The sequence below is a fragment of the Moschus berezovskii genome, chromosome 4, assembly GCF_049115385.1.
Source record: "Moschus berezovskii isolate FMDL1 chromosome 4, NW_MosBer_1.0, whole genome shotgun sequence".
NCBI classification, from domain to species: domain Eukaryota; kingdom Metazoa; phylum Chordata; class Mammalia; order Artiodactyla; family Moschidae; genus Moschus; species Moschus berezovskii.
Window position 1 is genome coordinate 53,442,463 of NC_142463.1, and position 24,983 is coordinate 53,467,445.

At 40.3% G+C, this 24,983-nt stretch overlaps 1 protein-coding gene across 1 annotated transcript in view; it reads left to right on the forward strand.

The window, feature by feature from the left end:
• Nucleotides 1-24,983, forward strand: part of ST6GALNAC3 (ST6 N-acetylgalactosaminide alpha-2,6-sialyltransferase 3) — a 645,967-nt gene that overhangs the window by 256,520 nt on the left and 364,464 nt on the right. The window contains exon 2 of the mRNA XM_088834865.1: nt 16,140-16,334. Within this exon, the coding sequence (XP_088690991.1) occupies nt 16,140-16,334 (195 nt within the window). The remainder of the gene's footprint in view (nt 1-16,139; nt 16,335-24,983) is intronic.

The window sequence follows — 24,983 nt, forward strand, 5'->3', positions numbered from 1 at the left end:
AACATTGACACCTATAACAGCAGTACCGCCATTGCTCAGTTGTTCAGTCATGTCCGATTCTTTGTGGCTCCATGGACTGTAGCCTGCCAGACTCCTCTGTCCATGGGATTCTCCTGGCAAGAATACTGGAGTGGGTTGCCCTTTCCTTCTCCAGGGAATACCACCATATTTCATTTATTTAAAAATATCTTTCTATTTTTTTGCATCTCTGAAAATGAAGAGTCTTATACACAGTATCTAGCATTTGCTATTTGCCTACATAAAGTTTAATTCATCCAGATGGGATTTGTGTGTTGTTTCAGATGATCATCTGGGGATACTACCATCCAGAGACCACTTTAAATTGAATTATTTACTGACTTTTTCATTGAATCACAGTAGTAGTGTGAACTTGTATCAGAAGGCTGCTTGAGTACCTGACTGTGGTTCAGGTTCTTGGGAGAGATTATTTTTCCTTCCTGTCTTCTTGCTGTGCCTTTTTGTATTGCACCATTATTTCTAGAATATTGTAACTTGAAAGGAATAGCATTTTGGTGTCGGCTCCCCACCTTGGTTTCCTTTCTTAACATATTTAGAGTAACATTGTGATGAACAATGGACGGTGTCTTAGATCTGATGAGATACTCTAACAATAAAGCTAGCTTTCCTTTTGCCAAGCAGTGCTGTAATGCCCTTCGTATGTAGTAACTCATTTAAACCTTTAACAATCATATTAGGCAGGTGCTATCCACCCCCGCCCCTGCCAATTTCATGTAAGAAAACAGAAGCACAAACAGGTTATACAGTGTGCCCAAGGTTACCTATATTGTCTCATTTAGTGTAACTTGACCACCCTGAGTCTGCAGATAGGCTGCTGGTGAGAATCTGATTTCATCCCTATAAGATTCCTGGCACAGTACCTGATACTTGCTGAGCACACAGCTAACAGTTGCAAGTTCCTACTCTCAGAAAATAGGTCATTGTCCTTATTAGAAGGACAGGCTACCCTTTTGTTATCCACTTCTCATTCCATGATGTGGGATTCTAGCTTTAAGCGTTTTCCTCGGACAAAAGCTGGGTTTCTTAAAAATGGGAATTATTGTAAGTTTTTTCTTTATGTGCTGTATAAAGGATGTTGCTCTAAGCAGATCTGTGAGTTCTATCAGAACTTCGAAGGAATGCTCATCGAAAAGTCCAGTTTAACAAGGACTAGAATTCTTCCCACTTTATGTTCCTCCATCCTCGTGTTCCTCCCTTGTCTCCTCTCCATGCTCACATCAAATCTACACAGATAGTTTTAAGTAAAGTGAATTATGCAGAAGAAAGAAGGGAAAAATTTGTGAGTTTTCCGCTCATAAGAAAACTTTTTTTTCCCCCTAATGATCCTAAACTACAACTTTTGGGATGATTTACTGCCTATATTTATAAGAGAATAACTTTGAATCCATCCATCCTTTTATTCTCTCTTTTATTCTTCAACAAATATTTGATATTCATTCTTTTATTTTTTTTGGTTTAATATTTTTATTACAAATCATGGGATGCATTTATCTTAATGAACAGTGTATATTTCCTTTGAGTTATGGATTAAGAAAAATGTCTATGAATGGGATAATTTTAAAAATTTTATCCCATTTTGTAATGTTGTCCTCCCAATTCTTTTTCATTCTTTTAAATTCAAGACACTGTGTTTCATGCTGCATGTATGAGAGATGTTTCTCAGACTTTGTTCACATCCTTGAGGAATTTTTATAAATAGAATTATAGAAGAATCATTCCCCCTCCCTTCCTCACTCTGCATTTCTGCTTATCTCTTTCTTTTATCTTCTTTCATTACCCACCCCACCGTTATTTGTGAACTGGGAGTCAGGGAGAAATAGAGAGCTTTCGGAAGATTACATGATTTAGGCTGAGTTATTCTCCAAGCCAGCCTTCAGCAATATGTGAACCGTGAACTCCCAGATGTTCAGGCAGGTTTTAGAAAAGGCAGAGGCACCAAAGATCAAATTGCCAACATCCGCTGGATCATGGAGAAAGCAAGAGAGTTCCAGAAAAATATCTATTTCTGCTTCATTGACTATGCCAAAGCCTTTGACTGTGTGGATCACAGTAAACTGTGGAACATTCTGAAAGAGATGGGAATACCAGACCACCTGACCTGTCTCTTGAGAAACCTGCATGCAGGTCAGGAAGCAACAGTCAGAACTGTACATGGAACAACAGACTGGTTCCAAATAGGAAAAGGAGTACGTCAAGGCTGTATATTGTCACCTTGCTTATTTAACTTATATGCAGAGTACATCATGAGGAACGCTGGGCTGGAAGAAGCACAGGCTGTAATCAAGATTGCTGGGAGAAATATCAATAACCTCAGATATGCAGATGACACTACCCTTATGGCAGAAAGTGAAGAGGAACTCAAAAGCCTCTTGATGAAAGTGAAAGAGGAGAGTGAAAAGGTTGGCTTGAAGCTCAACATTCAGAAAACGAAGATCATGGCATCTGGTCCCCTCACTTCATGGGAAATAGATGGGGAAACAGTGGAAACAGTGTCAGACTTTATTTTTGGGGGCTCCAAAATCATTGAAGATGCTGATTGCAGCCATGAAATTAAAAGACGCTTGCTCCATGGAAAGAAAGTTATGACCAACCTTGATAGTATATTAAAAAGCAGAGACATTACTTTGCCAACAAAGGTCCATCTAGTCAAGGCTATGGTTTTTCCCATGGTCATGTATGGATGTGAGAGTCGGACTGTGAAGAAAGCTGATCGCTGAAGAATTGATGCTTTTGAACTGTGGTGTTGGAGAAGACTCTTGAGAGTCCCTTGTACTGCAAGGAGATCCAACCAGTCCATTCTAAAGGAGATCAATCTTGGGTGTTCACTGGAAGGACTGATGCTAAAGCTGAAACTGCAATACTTTGGCCACCTCATGCGACGAGTTGACTCACTGGAAGACTCTGATGCTGGGAAAGGTTGGGGGCGGGAGGAGACGGGGACGACGGAGAATGAGATGGCTGGATGGCATCATCGACTCTGTGGACTTGAGTTTGAGTGAACTCCGGGAGTTGGTGATGGACAGGGAGGCCTAGCGTGCTGTGATTCATGGGGTCGCGGAGAGTCGGACACGACTGAGCGACTGAACTGAACTGAACTGATACTTGAACTTATGGAGATGGGGGTGGTAGAACACAGCATGGCAACAGTGGGGAGCAGCCCAGACAAAGTGACAGGAACTGGGTAGCCAAGGGGCATTGGAGCATAGTGAGAAGCCCAGCTGGAAACATGAAGGGGAAGAAAGGACAGATGGGAGATGAAACTTTACAGCGTCTGACCATCCCGTCTTATTTCACTGGCTATGTGGAAAATCATGTGAGGTGGCAAGTCTGAAAGTGCTTAAAGGTAAGTGCTGTAAACTGTAATGCCGTATAGCTTCATCCTTGTCATTCTAATCATTATCATGATGCTTCTGGACAGGACCCCTGCCCTAGTGACATTAGGACCACCAGAATTTATCCTTATGCTCCACTTCTGCGTCCTAAACATAAAGGAAAAATTGGATTCTAAAAGACAAACTCAATGGTTTAAGAGGGAAAGATGCCAAGCTGATGTTTGTAGAAACCTAGTAAGGCCAATGAAAACTATGTGTTGGCTGAGAATAAAACAAAAACATCTGGTCTGCTGACCTAATTATCTTCATCACCCCTGGTTAGTTAGTACCTCTCTACCCTCAACAGAATGCCAGGGGATAGGGAGAGAACAGCAGGTAGACTGGAACATATTTCTTCCTATAAGTACAAAGATTTAAGGAAAAAAAACATAACTTTAGGTTCATTTGCCCCAATCTCTGATGCTCTCACCATGAGAAATGTCCTTTTGGATTAAATCTCTCTATGTCTATCTGTGCAGCCACACTGAGAGATTTTGCTTGCTGGGTCCTTCATTTTACATATTCAATATCAATCTTCAGTTCTATCTTGTGTTTCTGAAGAACTTTCATTTCTTTCTCTATATGAAAGGATATATGCTGAAGCAATATGTTTAAGATGAAGAAGCAAAATGATATAAAACTGGTTTTGTATACTTTTACAAAATAAATTCAGTGAATGTAGCCATGATTGTTTTCATTTGATATTGTAGCAGTTTGAAAATCAAATTAGGCCAGAAAACTTAAATACCCTCCTCAAATAAAATAAGAAAAATGTGCAGGCATATTGAAAACTCATTGAAATTTTTCTTTAGGTTTTAAAATAAGTGTTAGAAAGTTCAGAAAATATTCCATGTGACCTCTTAACATGCCATCTGATACTCGTAATATTCATGTTAACTTGAACTTCTCTATAGGCTTCCCTGGTAGCTCAGCTGATAAAGAATCCACCCGCAATGCAGAAGAACCCGGTTCGATTCCTGGGTTGAGATGATACACTAGAGAAGGAATCAGCTACCCACTCCAGTATTCTTGGGATTCATTGGTGGCTCAGACACTAAGGAATCTGCTTGCAATGCAGGAGACCTGGGTTTGATCCCTGGGTTGGGAAGATCCCCTGGAGAAGGGACTGGCAGCCAGCTCCAGTATTTTTACCTAGAGAATTCTGATGGACAGAGGAGCCTGGCTGGCTTTAGTCAATGGGGTCGCAAAGAGTCAGACACAGCTGAGCTACTAAGCACAGCACATAGTGTTTGCAGCTACAGGAAGTTTCCTTTGGAGAAAAAAAAAAATCCCCGAAGAGATTTTCAGTCATTTCAGTTCACTCGCTCAGTCAAGTCCAACTCTTTGCAACCCCATGAACCACAGCATGCCTGGCCTCCCCGTCCATCACCAACTCTTGGAGTTTACCCAAACTCATGTCCATTGAGTCAGTGATGCCATCTAACCATCTCATCCTCTGTCGTCCCCTTCTCCTCCTGCCTTCAGTCTTTCCCAGTATCAGGGTCTTTTCAAATGAGTCAGCTTTTCGCATCAGGTGGCCAAAATATTAGAGTTTCAGCTTCAACATCAGTCCTTCCAATGAACACCCAGGACTGATCTTTAGGATGGACTGGTTGGAACTCCTTGCAGTCCAAGGGACTCTCAAGAGTCTTCTCCAACACCACAGTTCAAAAGCATCAATTCTTCTGCACTCAGCTTTCTTTATAGTCTAACTCTCACATCCATACATGACCACTGGAAAAACCATAGCCTTGACTAGATGGACCTTGGTTTGCAAAGTAATGTCTCTGCTTTTTAACATGCTATCTAGGTTGGTCATAACTTTCCTTCCAAGGAGTAAGCGTCTTTTAATTTCATGGCTGCAGTCACCATCTGCAGTGATTTTGGAGCCCAGAAAAATAAAGTCAGCCACTGTTTCCCTATCTATTTCCCATGAAGTGATGGGATCAGATGCCATGATCTTAGTTTTCTGAATGTTGAGCTTCAAGCCAACCTTTTCACTCTCCTCTTTCACTTTATCAAGAGTCTCTTTTGTTCCTCTTCACTTTCTGCCATAAGGGTGGTGTCATCTGCATATCTGAGGTTATTGGTATTTCTCCCACCAATCTTGATTCCAGCTTGTGCTTCTTCCAGTCCAGCGTTTCTCATGATGGACTCTGCATATAAGTGAAATAAGCAGGGTGACAATATACAACCTTGATGTACTCCTTTTCCTATTTGGAACCAGTCTGTTGTTCCATGTCCAGTTCTAACTGTTGCTTCCTGACCTGCATACAAGTTTCTCAGGAGGCAGGTCATGTGGTCTGGTATTCCCATCTCTTTCAGAATTTTCCACAGTTTATTGTGATCCACACAGTCAAAGGCTTTGGCATAGTCAATAAAGCAGAAATAGAATTTTGGCCACCTGTAATTTTCCTAGCTTTTTGCATAGAATAGTTTATGACAGTGGGGATGCCCATGAGAACTCTACTGCTTTGGTTTTTGTTGATTGGATTTGAATTTCTTATTGGACTGTACCCATGTCTGAAAGTGACATATGGCTCCACATTCTTAAAGTAGATCACCATGTTGAAGATGTTCTACAATTTTAAAAAGCTCACTTTAATGTTTTGACTTTATTTATTTATATATTTATGTGTACATTTATTTAAAGAAACCATCAATATTTTGCTGTTTGGCTGAATCTTCACTGAACAAAAGGATTATGGAATTGTGTATCTGAGAAGGGAAGACATACCTATTCAGTCATGTTGGTTCCTATAGACTTCTTGAATTAAGACTCCATACAATTGATTGACTAAGGGTACCTAATATTCTCTATCACAAGTGGAGGGATAATTGCTTTATTTTCCGTTAGAGCTAATGAATGGTACCCTGTAGTTGTATTTTTAATACTGGGCGTAGAGCCAGAATTAAATCTGTCCACAAATTACTGATTTTGAAGTAAAAATATAATTACCATGTTTCAGATCAGCCTCTTAATTTTCCATATGAATTAGGTATTTTGCTTATTGACAAAAGTATTACAAAATCTGCTTATGGCTAGTACCAGTTGTTAAGAATTCTGAACCAATCCTATAAGAGTGTTCCTCTTCATATGAGTAACAATTAACAATTTCATTTCAGTTCAGTCACTCAGTCGTGTCCGACTCTTTGTGACCACATGAATCACAGCACGCCAGGCCTCCTTGTCCATCAGCAACTCCCAGAGTTCACTCAAACTCACGTTCAACGAGTCGGTGATGCCATCCAGCCATCTCATTCTCTGTTGTCCCCTTCTCCTCCTGTCCCCAATCCCTGACAGCATCAGAGTCTTTTCCAGTGAGTCAACTCTTCACATGAGGTGGCCAAAGTATTGGAGTTTCAGCTTTAGCATCAGTCCTTCCGTGAATACCCAGGACTGATCTCCTTTAGAATGGACTGGTTGGATCTCCTTGCAGTACAAGGGACTCTCAAGAGTCTTCACCACAGTTCAAAAGCATCAATTCTTCGGCGATCAACTTTCTTCACAGTCCAACTCTCACATCCATACATGACCACGGGAAAAACCATAGCCTTGGCTAGATGGACCTTTGTTTGCAACGTAATGTCTCTGCTTTTCAATATGCTATCTAGGTTGGTCATAACTTTCCTTCCAAGGGGTAAGCGTCTTTTAATTTCATGGCTGCAGTCACCATCTGCAGTGATTTTGGAGCCCAGAAAAATAAAGTCAGCCACTGTTTCCCTATCTATTTGCCAAGAAGTGATGGGATCAGATGCCATGATCTCAGTTTTCTGAATGTTGAGCTTCAAGCCAACTTTTTCACTCTTCTCTTTCACTTTATCAAGAGTCTCTAGTTCCTCTTCACTTTCTGCTTTAAGGGTAGTGTCATCTGCATATCTGAGGTTATTGGTATTTCTCCCGCCAATCTTGATTCCAGCTTGTGCTTCTTCCAGCCCAGCTTTCCTCATGATGGACTCTGCATATAAGTTAAATAAGCTGGGTGACAATATACAACCTTGATGTACTCCTTTTCCTATTTGGAACCGGTCTGTTGTTCCATGTGCAGTTCTAACTGTTGCTTTCTGATCTGCATGCAGGTTTCTCAAGAGGCAGGTCATGTGGTCTGGTATTCCCATCTCTTTCAGAATTGTACACAGTTTATTGTGATCCAGACAGTCAAAGGCTTTGGCATAGTCAATGAAGCAGAAATAGATATTTTTCTGTAACTCTCTTGCTTTCACCATGATCCAGCAGATGTTGGCAATTTGATCTCTGGTTCCTCTGCCTTTTCTAAAACCAGCTTGAACATCTGGAATGTCACAGTTCATGTATTACTGAAGCCTGGTTTGGAGAATTTTGAGCATGACTTTACTAGCATGTGAGATGAGTACAATTGTGCGGTAGTGTCAGCATTCTTTGGAATTGCCTTTCTTTCGGATTGGAATGAAAACTGACCTTTTCCAGTCCTGTGGCCACTGCTGAATTTTCCAAATTTGCTAGCATATTGAGTGCAGCACTTTCACAGCATCATCTTTCAGGATTTGAAATAGCTCAACTGGAATTCCATCACCTCCACTAGCTTTGTTCATAGTGATGCTTTCTAAGGTTCACTTGACTTCACATTCCAAGATGTCTGGCTCCAGGTGAGTGATCACACCATCATGATTATCCTGGTCGTGAAGATCTTTTTTGTACAGTTCTTCTGTGTATTCTTGCCACCTCTTAATATCTTCTTCTGTTAGGTCCATACCATTTCTGTCCTTTAATGAGCCCATCTTTGCATGAAATCTTCCCTTGGTATCTCTAATTTTCTTGAAGAGATCTCTAGTCTTTCCTATTCTGTTGTTTTCCTCTTTTCTTTGCATTGATCCTTGAGGAAGGCTTTCTTATCTCTCCTTGCTATTCTTTGGAACTCTGTATTCAGATGCTTATATATTTCCTTTTCTCCTTTGCTTTTCGCTTCTCTTCTTTTCACAGCTATTTATAAGGCCTCCCCAGACAGCCATTTTTCTTTTTTGCATTTCTTTTTCATGGGGATGGTCTTGGTCCCTGTCTCCTGTACAATCTCACGATCCTCCATCCAGAGTTCATCAGGCACTCTATCTATCAGATCTAGTCCCTTAAATCTACTTCTCACTTCCACTGTATAATAATAAGGGATTTGATTTAGGTCATATCTGAATGGTCTAGTGGTTTTCCCTACTTTCTTCAATTTAAGTCTGAATTTGGCAATAAGGAGTTCATGATCTGAGCCACAGTCAGATCCCGGTCTTGTTTTTGCTAACTATATACAGCTTCTCCATCTTTGGCTGCAAAGAATATAATCAATCTGATCTCAATGTTGACCATCTGGTGATGTCCATGTGTAGAGTCTTCTCTTGTGTTGTTGGAAGAGAATATTTGCTATGACCAGTGCGTTCTCTTGGCAAAACTCTATTAGCCTTTGCCCTGCTTCATTTCGTGCTCCAAGGCCAAATTTGCCTTTTACTCCAGGGGTTTCTTGACTTCCTACTTTTGCATTTCAGTCCCCTATAATGGAAAGGACATCTTTTTTGGGTGTTAGTTCTAAAAGGTCTTGTAGGTCTTCATAGAATCGTTCAACTTCAGCTTCTTTAGCATTACTGGTTGGGGCATAGGCTTGGATTACTGTAATATTGAATGGTTTGACTTGGAAACGAACAGAAATAATTCTGTCGTTTTTGAGATTGCATCCAAGTACTGCATTTTGGCCTCTTGTTGACCATGATGGCTACTCCATTTCTTTTAAGGGATTCTTGCCCACAGTAATAGATATAATGGTCCTCTGAGTTAAATTCACCCATTCCAGTCCATTTTAGTTCACTGATTCCTAGAATGTCTACGTTCACTCTTGCCATCTCCTGTTTGACCACTTCCAATTTGCCTTGATTCCAGGTTCCTATGCAATATTGCTCTTTACAACATCGGACCTTGCTTACATCACCAGTCACCTCCATAACTGGGTATTGTTTTTGCTTTTGCTCCATCCCTTCATTTTTTCTGGAGTTATTTCTCCACTGATCTCCAGTAGCATACTGGGCACCTACCGACCTGGGGCATTCCTCATTCAGTATCCTATCATTTTGCCTTTTGTTACTGTTCATGGGGTTCTCAAGGCAAGAATACTGAAGTGGTTTGCCTTCTCTTCTCCAGTGGACCACATTCTGTCAGACCTCTCCACCATGACCCGCCTGTCTTGAGTGGCCCCACACGGCATGGCTTAGTTTCATTGAGTTAGACAAGTTAATTCATACCCCAAACAACAGACTCTAGAGTCAGAATATCTAAGTTACATAGCTGTATTTACTATTTTCTTGCTCTGTGATCTTGGACACATTACTCAACCTCTCTATATCTCTATTTCTTCCTCTGGAAGGTAGGGATTACAGAAATATTTCTCCAACTAATAACACTCATTAAATGTTATCTTCTGTTATGTTTATGATGGTTATTCACCCATGTTGCTGTATCTGCACTTTACTGCTATTGGCTCTTCTAGGAAAAGAAAAGCCAGTCGCTGAAAGTAATAACTGCGGTTTTCATAGTGAGAATTAAGTGTCCATTTGTGATATCTGAAGAAGTAGTCCATTGTTGCCTTTTTTCATTGTCTCTCCTGAAGGATCATTCCAGCCTCTCCATTCACTTACTACACTACTCCAGAGTGAGCTTTCCATGATCAAGTGTGACCTCTCTATCCCACACTTAGACCCCTTCTTCAGAGTCTATAGTGAAAGTGCAGACTCTTTGGCATGATGTATAACTTCCTATAACCAAATCCCTTACTACTTTTTTAACTTCACTCTTCTGCCCTCTTCAAAGCTTGCTCTCAAAATGTATTGCTTTTTCCTATCACATTTTCTTCATTAGCCTCCTGGATTCTGAAGTGCTGCTTATTCTCCCCAGTTGACCTTTTTTGACATTCACCACTCTCTTCTTGATGGCCTCAGTGATTCTATTACCAGCTAGCTGCCTAAGGCTGCCCTTGATAAGCTCCTGTGTGGACTCCACCAGTCTGGGTTTGTCCACTTTTTCTTTTTACCCTTCTTTTTCTTATTCCCCCCAACACATGAGTGAGATTTTCCCGAGTTCACCATAGTTTAACAGTCAGGATCCAGTTTGTTGATTCAATAAATAAAATGAAACAAATGAAGGTTTTATTTATGTACCCTGAGCTTTGCTAATTCATCCTGATACAAAAGGGATGAAGCTTTGTTGCATTCAGGGAGACCAGATTTGGAGCTTGGCCAATGGCACAAGGTAGAATTACATTGAAGATATAGCTTTTTATACAGGAAAAGAAATTGCATTTTGATAAGTCACAAATAAGCAATGAGTAGGTTCCCGTCACTGTGTGAGGTTACTGAGTAATGGTATAAATAGTACAATTGACGCTGTGTTTCATATTTATTATTGAAAGGTTGGGGGCGGGAGGAGAAGGGGATGACAGAGAATGAGATGGCTGGATGGCATCACCGACTCTGTGGACATGAGTTTGAGTGAACTCCGGGAGTTGGTGATGGACAGGGAGGTCTGGCGTGCTGTGATTCATGGGGTCACGGAGAGCCGGACACGACTGAGCGACTGAACTGAACTGAACTGAACTGAAGTGATAGCATACGGACAAAAGTGTGCCATTTTACCATATAAGCAACTAATTCAGTCATTAAATAATACAATCTAAATAGAAAAATATACCTTTATACTGTTGTCTATCATTTACAGAAAAAAACAAACAAACAAACAAAAAATCTAGCAACCAACTAACCTCAAAGTTAAAGAACATATTCTGTGGTTAAAGTCTGTGATAAAAAGAATAAAAACATAAAAATGTTAATATGCGTTGCAAAATTGCTAGATCCAGATCTCTGCAATTGTTTTCTTCCTAAATCATGAATTCTCTGTGGGTTTTATTTTGAAATAGGTATTTCTGCTATAAAGTCTGATAAATGATATTCCTACTCTAAAGAGCAAGCAACTGGAATGCCACATTTTTGATGCATATTTTTGCAGCACAGAGGGGATTAAATTCTAAATGTCTCAGCTGTTAAAGGCCCCTTCAGACTTGCCCAAAAGAAGGAGAAAGCTTTCCATAAAGCAATTCATCAGATCTATTTGGGCATGGTGACATTCTCTCAGAACTCGCGTGGATGAGTTGTGCTGAATGTTCATGTATCTGCAGCTGCTTGGGATATTTAAGAAAAAGGTATCTCTCAGTTCTTATCATGTGTTCCCATGGGCAAGCCTGTGCTCATCACTGGCTCATATCCTCCAAGGATTTCACAGTTAGTGGTCATATTGTAATAGTGACATCTTCCATTTTTGAGTGTTCACTAGGCTCCCTGACCTGTGCTTTGCTTTTTCCACCTATTACATCATTTAGTGTTCTCGATGGCATCACTGACTCTGTGGACATGAGTTTGAGTGAACTCCGAGAGTTGGTGATAGACAGGGAGGTCTGGTGTGCTGTGATTCATGGGGTCGTGGAGAGGCGGACACAACTGAGCGACTGAACTGAACTGAACTGTGTGAGCTTAGGGGAATGACTTATTAAATTTATTATCTGTTTTCTACAGTGTGAAGAGTTTGTGCACTGAATCTTATGCATTATTAACTTGACAAGTACTTACTATTGCCTTCTCTTACTTAATTGTTGGTTGTTGAATCTGAGGAATGCTCTGATTACTTCAATAAAAACAGCAGTGATCAATTGCATAAACAAATTGTTAGATGTAGAACACATGTGTAAACAAGTAGAGTCATTTGCTGACTGTTGATGGACTTAAAACAGTTAAAAGAAGGAGAAACTGATAGGATAAAGTCAAACAACTGGAAACAAGTTGTGGTATGTTAAGGCAGTTAACTGGCAATTTGTAATATAAAGTGATGGACACATTTTCACTTGATTGGAAAGTGAAAAATACTTTAGAGTTATAAAACAGCACTTTATGCATTTATCTTTTCAGTATCCTAATGTACGGGAAGTGGGACAAATAAATGCATCTGACTTAATGCATTTGGTTTATTATTTTTTGTTATGATTTGAACCTTGTCCACTTCCCAGCATATCTCCCATTACATATCAAATGTATTCTTCTTATCAAATGACTTGCATGTTTCTGACCAAATTCAGGCCTTTAAAAAACTTCTGTGCCTTTGTCTAAACTGTTCCCTCTGCCTGGAATGCCCTTCTCATCTCCACTTGTCTAATTCCTCCTCATTCTGCAGGACTCCATTTGAACATCACCTCTTCAGACAAGCATTCTTTAAGTTGTTTCATGCGTGGCTCTCCCCCTCTTCCTCTAGGGTACCACAGCGCCCTGTGTGTACCTCTGTCACCCTATTTGATATGTGGTATTCTAATTTTCTGTTACTTGCCAGGCGCACTAAGTTGTGACTCTTTGCAAGCATGGCCTGTCTATCTTCTATAGTTTTATTTCTGTTTTTCAGCACCTCGCCAAGTCTATACAGAGTGTGGACTCAATGTGCAGTTGTGACTTGGAGTAAATATATTCACATTTATCATGGATGCACATCTCTGGTGGCTCAGCAGTAAATAATCCTCCTGCCAGTGCCTGTCAATGCAGGAGACATGGATTCAATCCCTGGTCCAGAAAGATCCCCTGGAGAAGGAAATGGCAACCCAATCCAGTATTTTGCCTGGGAAATACCATGGACAGAGGAGAGAGGAGGCTACAATCCATGGGGTCACAAAGAGTTGGACACGACTTAGCAACTAAATGACAACAACATATCATGTTGGTATTTTGTAACTTCCCCAACTCCTGTGTCCCTATATAGACACACATACATATTCTCACTGCATTCTGGTGTGTCGAAACTTCGAGTAGCCTCATTGTGGTTTTGTTTTAGCTATTGAAACTCAAGGTCATGATCTGGCAGAAGGGACTATTAGAAGAATGCGCTCCACATTAAGTCCTGTTGTCCTTGAGTCCAGAATATGCTTGTAGACCTTTTCTAGTGAAACATCAGGGTGTTTCATATTAGCAGTATGGGAATGAGTTTATGTTAAACAAGAATATGGAAATATGAAGGAAGGCAAAGAATGAAGGTCAGACAATGCAACAGAATCGAGGCTGGAAGCCGGAGCCGTGAAAGAAGGCTGTCTGCCCGCTGTAGACTGTGATGGAAGTCCAGCGCAGAGGAGTGAGTGTCTGGCTTTCACTCCTCATTTGCCTCCCTCATCCTCTCTGTGTTCATTACTTGGTACCCTTTGATAGAACATGGGAAGCAGACATGGATTGCTAGGTAGCAGGCTTTTACAACTACGGTTTCATTCCATTTTGAAGTTTCTCTCAAAATGGCTGATTTATTTTCCTCTCATGGGTGCATTGTACATGTGTTGTTTTGTGAGATCAGTGAATTCAGACAGGCCCTCCACGCTTTTGTCCCCCAACCCTAGCCATGCAGTGCAATGCGGCAGCTGAAAGAAGCAGAGAGCCAGCTGGGCTCTAGAAGAGACAAAGGCACAAATCCCACCTGGTTTCCTTCAAAACAAGCTACCGGTTTGCAGCAAACTACCGGATGGCGATAAAAAAGGTTCTTACCTGTTTACTTAATGGGTGACTGGCCCCTTTGCTTTTATTTAGCCATCTGTTCTGGTCTATGTCCCTTTAAACTTGTAAGATCCATCACCTCATTTAAGCTGTTACCTTGACACATTGCATTGTTGTGGACATAATGATCCCACAGAGGAACAAATTAAAACAGTTTTTCATGATTCGAAGGTTAAATGAGGTAAGGTTGTGGTAGTAAGTGGTGAGAGAAGGGGTTTTGAGGAAGCAGAACTCAAGGGACTTTCAGGTGATTGGAAAATTAGGCTGGCTAGACAGGGGGATGGATGGGGCTTTTACAAATTCTGGGAGCTGGGCAAGAGAGAAGACTTCCTTTGGGTGTCTGACTTTGAGGCCTTGTTCTGTTGCCCTTTCAGAGACTGTGACCATGGGCCCAGGGAGGATTCAGGGGCCAGCTTTGGGCTTCTTTTCTTCTTTGGGACATTCTGTGAGGAGTAAAAGGAAGCTGACTCTACCAGAAAGTGGCAAGCTGAAAACACAACAGCACCAACAAGAAGCATTCAGTCTTTCCCAGAAAGTGATTTGGTTTCCCTTAAGTTTGAAGAAGAGTCAAGGGCAAAGCCCTTCCTTCAGGAAGGAATATTTCATTGTGTCTTCACCCTGGAGAGAAGGCAGTGTTGTTCCTAACATCTGTCGTCAGCCCTCTTCTTTCTTCTTACTCTAGAGTTGACTTTCTGCCTGACCCCTTGATGACCCATTTGTCCTTGAGAACTAGGACTTAGAAAGTCAAGCTCTTTGTCCACTTACTCTCTTAAATCATTTCCTGCTCTGGCCACCCTGGTTTCTCCTGATATGATTAGTGTTATTGCAGCTACCTGAACTCAACATCTGAGGCATCTCTGAATTTTCTGTCTGCCACTTCTATTCGGTCAGAAGCCCAGGTTTCTGTCTCCCACCTAAATTGAGTTTCTCATGTCTTTTCTCACCTTTTTACTCCCCCTGCCACTATTCTCACTTCCATCCGTCATTACTTCTGTCCTAGCCGACTGAAATACTCTCCTAACTAGTTGCTGCCTATGTTTGGTTTCACTCTGCTCCAGAGTGCCTCAAACACTGGTGTTTGATTATAACGTAACAGTCACATTTCAAAAATTTAACTAATTAAACAAAAAATCTCCTTCAGTTTTCCGTCATCTAACAAACTCAGTAGAGACTTCTCAGCTTGGTATCTGAGATAGTCTATAAAGTTATCATCTTTATTTTCAGCCTTTTCTTCTTCTCTGCGTCACAGTAAAGCAAAATGCTATGTGGCTATGAATAACCTCGTGTTTTCTTGCCTCCTTACTCTGTTCCCTCTTCCTAGAAAGCTCTGCTCACACATGTCTAGTGAAAAATGCATGCATTTTATCACGTTCAAGCACAAATACAGCTCTCCTTTCCCCATGGCTGTCTGAGCGGGTGCTCCTACTCTGGTTTGATGACAGACACATTTCGGGGATGTTCTTATGCTGCTTGATGTGGTTTTTTTCCCTACTGTTAGTGTTAGCTTTTTTGAATCTTACTTTTGGATATCTTATAGCACAAAGTTTCTTGCCTGCACAGGGTGCTAGATAAAGATACAGAATAATGATTTATAATGAGACTGGGTCTACCAAAATGTGCAAAATCCATTTATTCATTCACACACATGTTTGTGAGTGCCTACAGTATGTACTGTGTTAAAGACCTAGGATACAGAGCAATATGGTATAGTGCAGCTCAGTTCTCTAGAAACTCAAAATTATGTGAAAGAAAAGTCATGTCAGAAATTATACCATGAAAAATGCACAACAGGAGAAGGGCCTTCAAAGCACTGGAGTGGTGGGACTTCTTACCTCTGTTAGGGTAGGTAGGTTGGGGGTGAGGGGACGATACTGGGGAGGAAAATGAACAGGTAGGAAAGGCTTCCTATAGATGGGAAAGTCTGACTTGGGTTTTGAAAGCTGCCTGGGAGTCACCAAGGATGATAGGAAGGTAAGGAGAGCTAGGAATGGGAAGGAAATATAATCCATACTCAGTTTGTTTTCAGAGGTTCAGCGCATTAGGGAAAGCTGGGCATCAAATAATTGTTTTCTGTCTCCAAGTGAATCATCCTTTTTCTGAGACTGTTTTTGATTGACAGTCATTCATTCTTCCTTTTTTTTTAATGTTTTGTAGAGAAAGTCTGTGATTGCAGTGAGCTTCATAGCAGCATTCCTCTTCCTGCTGGTGGTGCGCCTTGTAAATGAAGTGAATTTCCCTTTGCTACTAAACTGCTTTGGACAACCTGGTGCAAAATGGATACCATTCTCCTATACATACAGGCGGCCCCTTCGAACTCATTATGGATACATAAATGTGAGGACGCAAGAGGTAAGACCTCAGAGGGTCACGTAGGGTTTGAGGGTGTCCATGGTAACAACTTTTCCTTGGGTGCGAGGTGGCTTCCCATCACTGAACTTCCTCTATGGCCTAGTGAGCTTCTTTGGATCCCTGACATTTCCCGTTTTCTCATTCTTAGACACTTTCTGACACATGTCTAAAGTCTGCTGCCCCCTCCTGCATCAGATCTTCTGATTCACTGGCTTCATGTGGAGTTGAGGAAGCAATTACTTGTTTTCCTGGTGGTTTGTGGCATAACATACATATCTTTTCATTTAGAAACTCTGATCAGCAGTTGCCAGCTGGAGAAATGGCTGGCTTTATTTCCTGGAGGTCAGCTGGTTGGGGACAGCTCTTTGTAGAACTGCAAAGAGGCATTTATACTCTTTAAAACTCTGTAATCCTTAGACCTGGAGCTAGAAAAGGCCAAGCTGATTTAAAAATTCTCAGTGGCTGCACAGATAATGGGATTTAAAGAGTTTCCAAATTTAAAGGGGTTAAAATCATTCAAATCCTATAATCACTGAACCTCTAAATCTTTGTAGCCCATTGATGGTACAGAAGAGGATGGAGGTATATTGACAAGTAGAAACTGCACACTGTGCTAGCATTTTCGCAAGCAAGGATTTGTGTCATGAAGTAAAAATAAAAACATGCATAAAATATATGCAGTGTATAGAACTGATTAATATAATTGTTTTCACTATTTGTTTCCATGGAGTGGGATGAGTGTAAGATTAATATTTATCCTTGCCAAGTCCAAGCCTTTGGAATTTGTTGGTGACAAAGGTACAAATCACGAGTGTGTCTACATCACTGGAAAGAATTTTGGATCAGATCCTACTGAAAGGTCATTTTTGCAAAAACACTAGAGAAGAGAATTACCCATAGAATGCAACTCCCATCCCAAGAATTATTCTTAGCGTAGTGAGGGATGTTGAAAATTGGCTTTGTCCATCCCTTTTGTAGGCAATATCATGCATAAGTCATTGCTTCTGGTTAATTTGATTCTTTGAAAATTGATTCTGTATATGCATGATTTAAAGGCTTTTATTAGACTTTTATAGTTAAAAAGAAAAAGGCACCATTAATAACGTATAGATTCTTAGGAGCCTTGCTTGATGTTTATCCTTTAATTGGCTTTGAATTAATTTTTTTTAGTGTCTACTGCTTGAAAATACTCTGATGCTGGGAGGGATTGGGGGCGGGAGGAGAAGGGAACGACAGAGAATGAGATGGTTGGATGGCATCACCGACTTGATGGACATGAGTTTGAGTGAACTCCGGGAGTTGGTGATGGACAGGGAGGCCTGGCGTGCTGTGATTCATGGGGTCGCGGAGAGTCAGACACGACTGAGCGACTGAACTGAACTGAACTGATTGCTTGAATTTGTTGAATGTCCTAATAACTCGATTACTTATATAAAAATGTATCTCTTTGAGAATAGTTTGTTTCACTTTTGTCTTTTGTTACTTTATTTCAGACTGTCATTTAATATTCTATAACTCTACTGGATTGTGTTAATCATTTCACAAGTGCCTCTCATGGGTAGAAAATGAAACATGTGACTAAACTGTCTCACGAATTACTCTCATAAGAGAGATCTCACCAAATATCAAAGAACCTTTCATTTGTTTATATAATAATGGATTGGATTTTGGAGTGTTAAGAGGAAAAGTGACCTAGGGCTGCAATTATTTAATTACTCATATTAACTAGCCACTTTTGAAATTCTTTTGGTGTGATTTGTAATATAATGACTTTGCTACAAGATATTGATCATTATTTTGATCCTGTGAAGGTAATTTCTTGAGAGGGAACATGATTACTGGAAAGAGTTTTTAGACTACAGATGCACACAGGCATAATTTGAGTACTAGTTCTCACACTTAGAAAAACAAGATCAACTAGCAAGTTAAGGAAATGCAATCCACTCCGGTATTCTTGCCTGGAAAAATCCCATGGACAGAAGAGCCTGGTGGGCTACAGTCCATGGGGTCGCAAGAGTCAGACACGAGTTAGTGATTAAACCACCACAGCAAGTTATTATGAGGATTAAATAGGACAAAGTACATGAAGTGCCCAGTTCTAAACTGATGTTCAATGAATGAGTTTCTTTTGCTTGCTTTGTACTTATCAGTTATGTCACAAAATGCCTAGTATGAACAACACCAAAATACAAAAGTCTAGAGTATGAAATTTTAAGGAATATGGATTCAGGGAAGTAAATAAGTGAAGCAGTTCCTAGTCTCACTAGAAATCAAAGTTTTGCAAATTTAAAACCACAGTGAGAAGGAAGAAAAAAAACCACAAGGAAGTGAATGCTCACTAAAACCAAAACCCAGATTGACAAAAAGATAAGAATCTGACAATATCAAGTGCTGGTGATGATGTGGAACAATAGGAACTCATATACTAGTAGAGGGAATAATTACTTTGGGAAAAACAGCTTCCCAAATATAGATGCAGATCTTCATATTCTACATCCCAACATTTCTGATCATCCATGTATTCACTTGAGACATGCATAACATGTATAACAGCATTATTCTAGAACCTGGACGTGTCTCTTAGTAGGAAAATGGTTAAATGTGTGGTATTCCATCCAGTGGAATACCACACATCAATGGAAATGAGGAAATTGCAGCTATATGTGACAACATGTGGGCTTCCCAGGTGGCACTAGTGGTTAAGAACCCGTCTGCCACCGCAGGAGACCTAAGAGATGAAGGTTCGATCCCTGGGTCGGGAAGGTTCCCTGGAGGAGGGCATGAGAATCCACTCCAATATCCTTGCCTGGAGAATCCCATGGACAGAGGAGCCTAGCAGGCTATGGTTCATAAGGTTACAAAGAGTCAGACACAACTGAAGTGATTTAGCATGGATGCACATGACAACACATATGGATCTTAGAAAAGCATAATTTTGAGCAAAAGATGCAAAATAAAAGAACACAGTGTGATTCAATTTATAGATCAGAGGAAGACTTAAAGCTAAACAGTATTGTTTAGGGAAAGGTATAGGAGGTAAAAACTGAAAACGAGAAAAAGCAAGGGAATTATTGTATAAGTGAGAAAAGCAGTTACCTCTGAGAGAAAATTGTGGTTTGTGATTTGTGTGAGTTTCTGACATATCAGCAACATCCTATCTCTTGATCCAGCTGGAAGTTACATGTGGTTCACATTCTGAATGTTTGTAAACTATGCCTTCATATTGTATGTACTGTATATCTAATTTATAATAAAAAATCAAAAGTACATTCTGAGCCCAAGTAGAATATTAATTGACAAGGAATCACACGAAGTATTTCATCTACTTTAACAGCAAGAAACAACTAAAAAAAAAAAGAAAAAGAAAGGAAAGCAATGGGGTATTAACCTATATAAAATAAACTAGAAATATTGAAATAGGCACATTTCATTTTAAGCAAAAACTAGCAGATATAGAGTTACTTATTCCTCTAGCCTATGCATGATAGAAAGGAAAGTCCCATGCTGAAACATTAGTGCAAGTAATAAGCAGAAAATTTTGCATGGAAGCTGAAAAACAATGTATAATACCCCAAAAGAATGACAGATTTTCCTCCAAACTCTGATAGTTGTAAAGCTAAATTGGGAGGAAAACAAAATTTGGTGGCTGTTTACCTCCATCCTCGTTATTTCATCTTTCTCAAAATTCTTCTCTTCCCACCACATGTCTGCATTCTCTTACTCCTGAATGCTCTGTGCATGGCTCCTCACCAAATAATGACTTTAAGTGCAGGCCTTCCCATAGATAATTACATTAGACTCTTAGACTCAGAAAGGAAATTCTTCAGGAGTCTAAGTAATACAGCAAAAATGATAAGTGATAGATTTGATATTCTGGGGCAAATAGCTATCATAATGGCCCTTGAATTTTGTTTCAAAGGTAACCACACACTCATGTGTTCCTAGTCACTCTATTCTAATCTGGAAAAAGAGTCAATGGTTATGGCTGAACTGAGTTAAGTGGTCACCAAGATGATCTATTTATTTCAAGATCTTGGTCCTTGAGATTTTCTCAGAAGTTGCTCAGAAGAAAGCACATGCTTTCTAGACACCACCAGATGTCCAAGAATTTTTTTGAACATGTAGACTTGCCAGCAATGATTTCCAGACTCAGAGCAGCTGCAAACGTCACATTGTCGATGATGGTTTTATTGCACAGTGTTTCAGTTGAATCAGACATTGCTGCCACTAGACTAAGATTTTATGAGCAGAATGTTTACAAGAAAGGATGTCTCTCCACTACTGGCTAAATAAAGATGCGGGATGGGAGTGGCAGAATTAGTTTGAAGATTTTGTGGACACCAGAGAGTTGAGTTGCTTGGGAGCAAGCTGTGATTCTTTTGTTATCTTTAAAAGTGAGCTGAGTTCTGGTCCTTTAGGCTTGGCACAAGTAGAAGAATAAGCTGTCTCATGAATCTGTGACAATCTGTCATGAAGAACTCTCATATAGTAAATTATACCCAGTTGGAGCTTGGCTTCATTTGATCAACTCACCTAATTTTTGAACAATCTATTCCCCAAGGAAGTACAAGAAGTACAAAGAACACAAAAGAGAGAAATAGATGGGCTTGCTTATATTTCATATGTTGTTGTTCAGTTGCTAAGTTTTGTCTGACTCTTTGTGACCCCATGGACTGCAGCTTGCCAGCCTTCCCTGTCCTTCACTATCTCCCACAGTTTGCTCAAACTCCCATTGAGTCAGTGATGTTATCCAACCATCACATTTCATATGGTTGTAGTATTTTCTTTTCCTGGTCCAGATCGGTAAAAAGGAATATGTAGTGAAAATTATGAGGGCCAGTCTAGAGGAGATAAATTGAAAGAATTAAAATACCCATCCCACCATGATAAGGACAGTCTAAATATTGGCTCCCATCTTTTGCCCTGCCCCCTTTCCCTTTCTTAATAGAGGCTAAAGTTCTTATATTTGGGGAATGAGAAATCTTGAGAAGCAGGGTAACAAAATGAGTGTCAGCTAACCTGGTGAGTGATGAAATTCAGGAAGTCCCTGCTGACCAGAGAACCCAGAATTCCTCATCAACACTTGTTTGAGCTGACAACCTCCAAGAGGTAGTGCCATTCTAAAGCCGAGACCAGGAAAGAATTAGATTTTACAATAGGTCCTATAGCTGCCCTGTGTCCCACCCCCACTTTAATCCCTGACCCCCTAGCTGCTCACATGTGCCCTCTCATGTCCCTACTGATGAATAACGCAGCCTTCTATTTTAATAGGACTGAATTTGAGAAACTCCACGTATAGCTTTATGGCAGTTCCTGAATTATCATTTGACCTTGGACATAGCAAAAAGCATAAAACACCCATATGTGTTACAAAAAGACACATCTATGCTTGTCAGTATCGTGGAAATTCTCCTTTCTCCTTAATGCAGATTTTAATGATTCGTTTTGTGGCAGAATAAAAGGTATAAAAGACTGAGGGTCTGCAGGGCTTGGTTACAGGTAATCATTGTTTCTCCTTGTTGAGATCATGGCAGATCTGGAGGAAAGAGAGGGAAATGAACTCTAGGCTAGATTCTGTTTATCGTCTCCAGACCATGGAATCTGTTGTCTTTTGGTTGGTGACCTGATGTGAAGACATTGCTCAGAGCAAGCAACCTGCAATGTGTTTGTATTAACTACTAGATAAGAGAGTCAAGCTCTGGGGGTCAATAGTATGCCACAGCCAGATCTTCCTGGTAATGGGGAGGAGGGTTACAGTTGTCTCCTTCAGATCTGATAAGAGAGTCCTAACACACTAGAACTGCAGGGGATTTCAGGTGTTTGGGGAAGAGTGCCCTTTCAGATGGAGCTAAAGATGCACTAAGTGAATAGCCACAGGATTTCTAGAACACAGCAATCAAATTGTAGGGCTGTATATTGATTTAACAATTTAATGAGACCAAAATATGTCTCTTTAAAAAATGAGGGCATTTTTTTTTGGCGTGGGGGGGGGATTTTCTTTTCTTTTTTCTTTTTAGTTTTATTTATTTATGCTTTTACTTTACAATATTGTATTGGTTTTGCCATACATTGACATGAATTCACCATGAGTATACATATGTTCCCCATCCTGAATCCCCCTCCTGCCTCCCTCCCCATCCCATCCCCCTGGGTCATCCCAGTGCACCAGCCCCGAGCACCCTGTATCATGCACTGAACCTGGACTGGCGATTTGTTTCACGTGTGATAATATACATGTTTCAATGCCATTCTCCCAAATCATCCCACCCTCGCCCTCTCCCACAGAGTCCAAAAGACTGTTCTATACATCTATGTCTCTTTTGCTGTCTCATATACAGGGTTATTGTTACCATCGTTCTAAATTCCATATATATGTGTTAGTGTACTGTATTGGTGTTTTTCTTTCTGGCTTACTTCACTCTGTATAATAGGCTCCAGTTTCATCCACCTCATTAGAACTAATTCAAATGTATTCTTTTTAATGGCTGAGTAATACTCCCTTGTGTATATGTACCACAGCCTTCTTATCCATTCGTTTGCTGATGGACATCTAGGTTGCTTCCATGTCCTGGCTAATATAAACAGTGCTGCGATGAACATTGGGGTACATGTGTCTCTCTCAATTCTGGTTTCCTCAGTGTTTATGCCCAGTAGTGGGATTGCTGGGTCGTATGGCAGTTCTATTTCCAGATTTTTAAGGAATCTCCACAGTGTTCTCCATAGTGGCTGTACTAGTTTGCATTCCCACCAACAGTGTAAGAGGGTTCCCTTCTCTCCACACCCTCTCCAGAGTTTATTGCTTGTAAATTTTTGGATAGCAGCCATTCTGACTGGTGTGAAATGGTACCTAAAATGAGGACATTTTCAAACCTCAAGTAGACTAAATAGGAATACATAGAATCAGTTGCTGTGACAGGCCGTACTAGCCTAATTAAAGATGTGCATACCATGTTGATGTTGTAATAGAATTTCCCAAATTGTGGTTATAGCAACAATTAAGAAACAGAGCTGACTTTCTTGGCAATAAAAGCACACACTCTACACATTCAAATAAATGTACACATGTAACTAAAGCTGACACGAATAGGCTTTCTGTTTTTGGGAATATGAGCTTTGGATTTTACATAAGTATATTGAGAGCAATTATATGCAAATATATGTTCCAGAAGTTTAAAACTCATCAATTTAATTGTTAATTAAAATCTGAACATTCCATTTGTATAACCGTAAAGTAAAATAACTTTCAACTATTAAATTGTTATAGAAAAGGAAACAACTAAATTAACATACAGCAAAGATGACTTCTTTGGCATGTGCATATTGAATTTGTCGTTTGGGAGATAATTTATCTTTTTCCTAAGTATGAGGACATATATTTATTGAGTGGAGAAAAGATTATGTTTCCTCATCTGGTTGTGAAATAGCAGCTCCCAAACAGTGGCTGATCTCAAGGCAATCTCAAGGGCACCACTGCCAAAGGAGAGGGACAGACCTTGCTGTGGGTTATAATTCTAGGAGGCTTTGTTGGGGAGATGAGACATATGCATAGGATTTGGATGGGATAGAGAGAGAAGAGAAAGCAGAGTTGGGGAAAAGAGCTAAAGCAGAAGGTCTGAAGGTGAACTGTCCATGTTCCTTCAGCTCCTACTACTTCCAATAGGCCAAGAGCTCTACACAGAAGCCACAGTGAACCCATGTTTGCACTAGGAATCCCCACCACCTCACACTCTGTGCATTCCTTTCTTACTTCCCTCTGGTTCCCTTACCCTTAGTCCTTACCTTCCAGCTCCCCATATTGTTTGGTTGGTTATGCAGTCTTGGAGTATTCATATCTTGGTCCTGATGCCACAAAAACTACATATAAGGTCACTTTTAATAATACTTCATTCTGTGTAACCCTGACTTGGATATGGCACCCCATGCCCATGGGGCTCCTGAGATACTACTATAGGTCTGCATGATTCTCTGACTTTCCAAAGAAGGAAATCAGACACATGTAGGGGCAATAAGTAGGCCAATCTGCCTGGAATGCATTTTACTGTCGGGGATAGAAGGTAGAGGATACATTCACTGGGTAATTATGATCTGGGGATGTAAATGGGATCCCTGGAAAAGGAAAAACTACACTCTTACTTGCAAAACAGTAATACATGTGTACAATTTATGCATTCATCTATATTCATGAACTAGTATATACAGATGTAGAAAATACATACATATTAAGGACAATGTTAAGAGAGTCACAAGACTTTCTTAAAGACAAGCATACATAGACTATATACATATAACTATATTACATAATAAATGGTTAATATATATAATTCCCTGGTTAAGTGTATGTAAAAGCAGAGACATTACTTTGCCAACAAAGGTCCATCTAGTCAAGGCTATGGTTTTTCCCGTGGTCATGTATGGATGTGAGAGTTGGACTGTGAAGAAAGCTGATTGCCGAAGAATTGATGCTTTTGAACTGTGGTGTTGGAGAAGACTCTTGAGAGTCCCTTGGACTGCAAGGAGATCCAACCAGTCCATTCTAAGGGAGATCAATCCTGGGTGTTCATTGGAAGGACTGATGCTAAAGCTGAAACTCCAATACTTTGGCCACCTCATGCGACGAGTTGACTCACTGGAAAAGGCTCTGATGCTGGG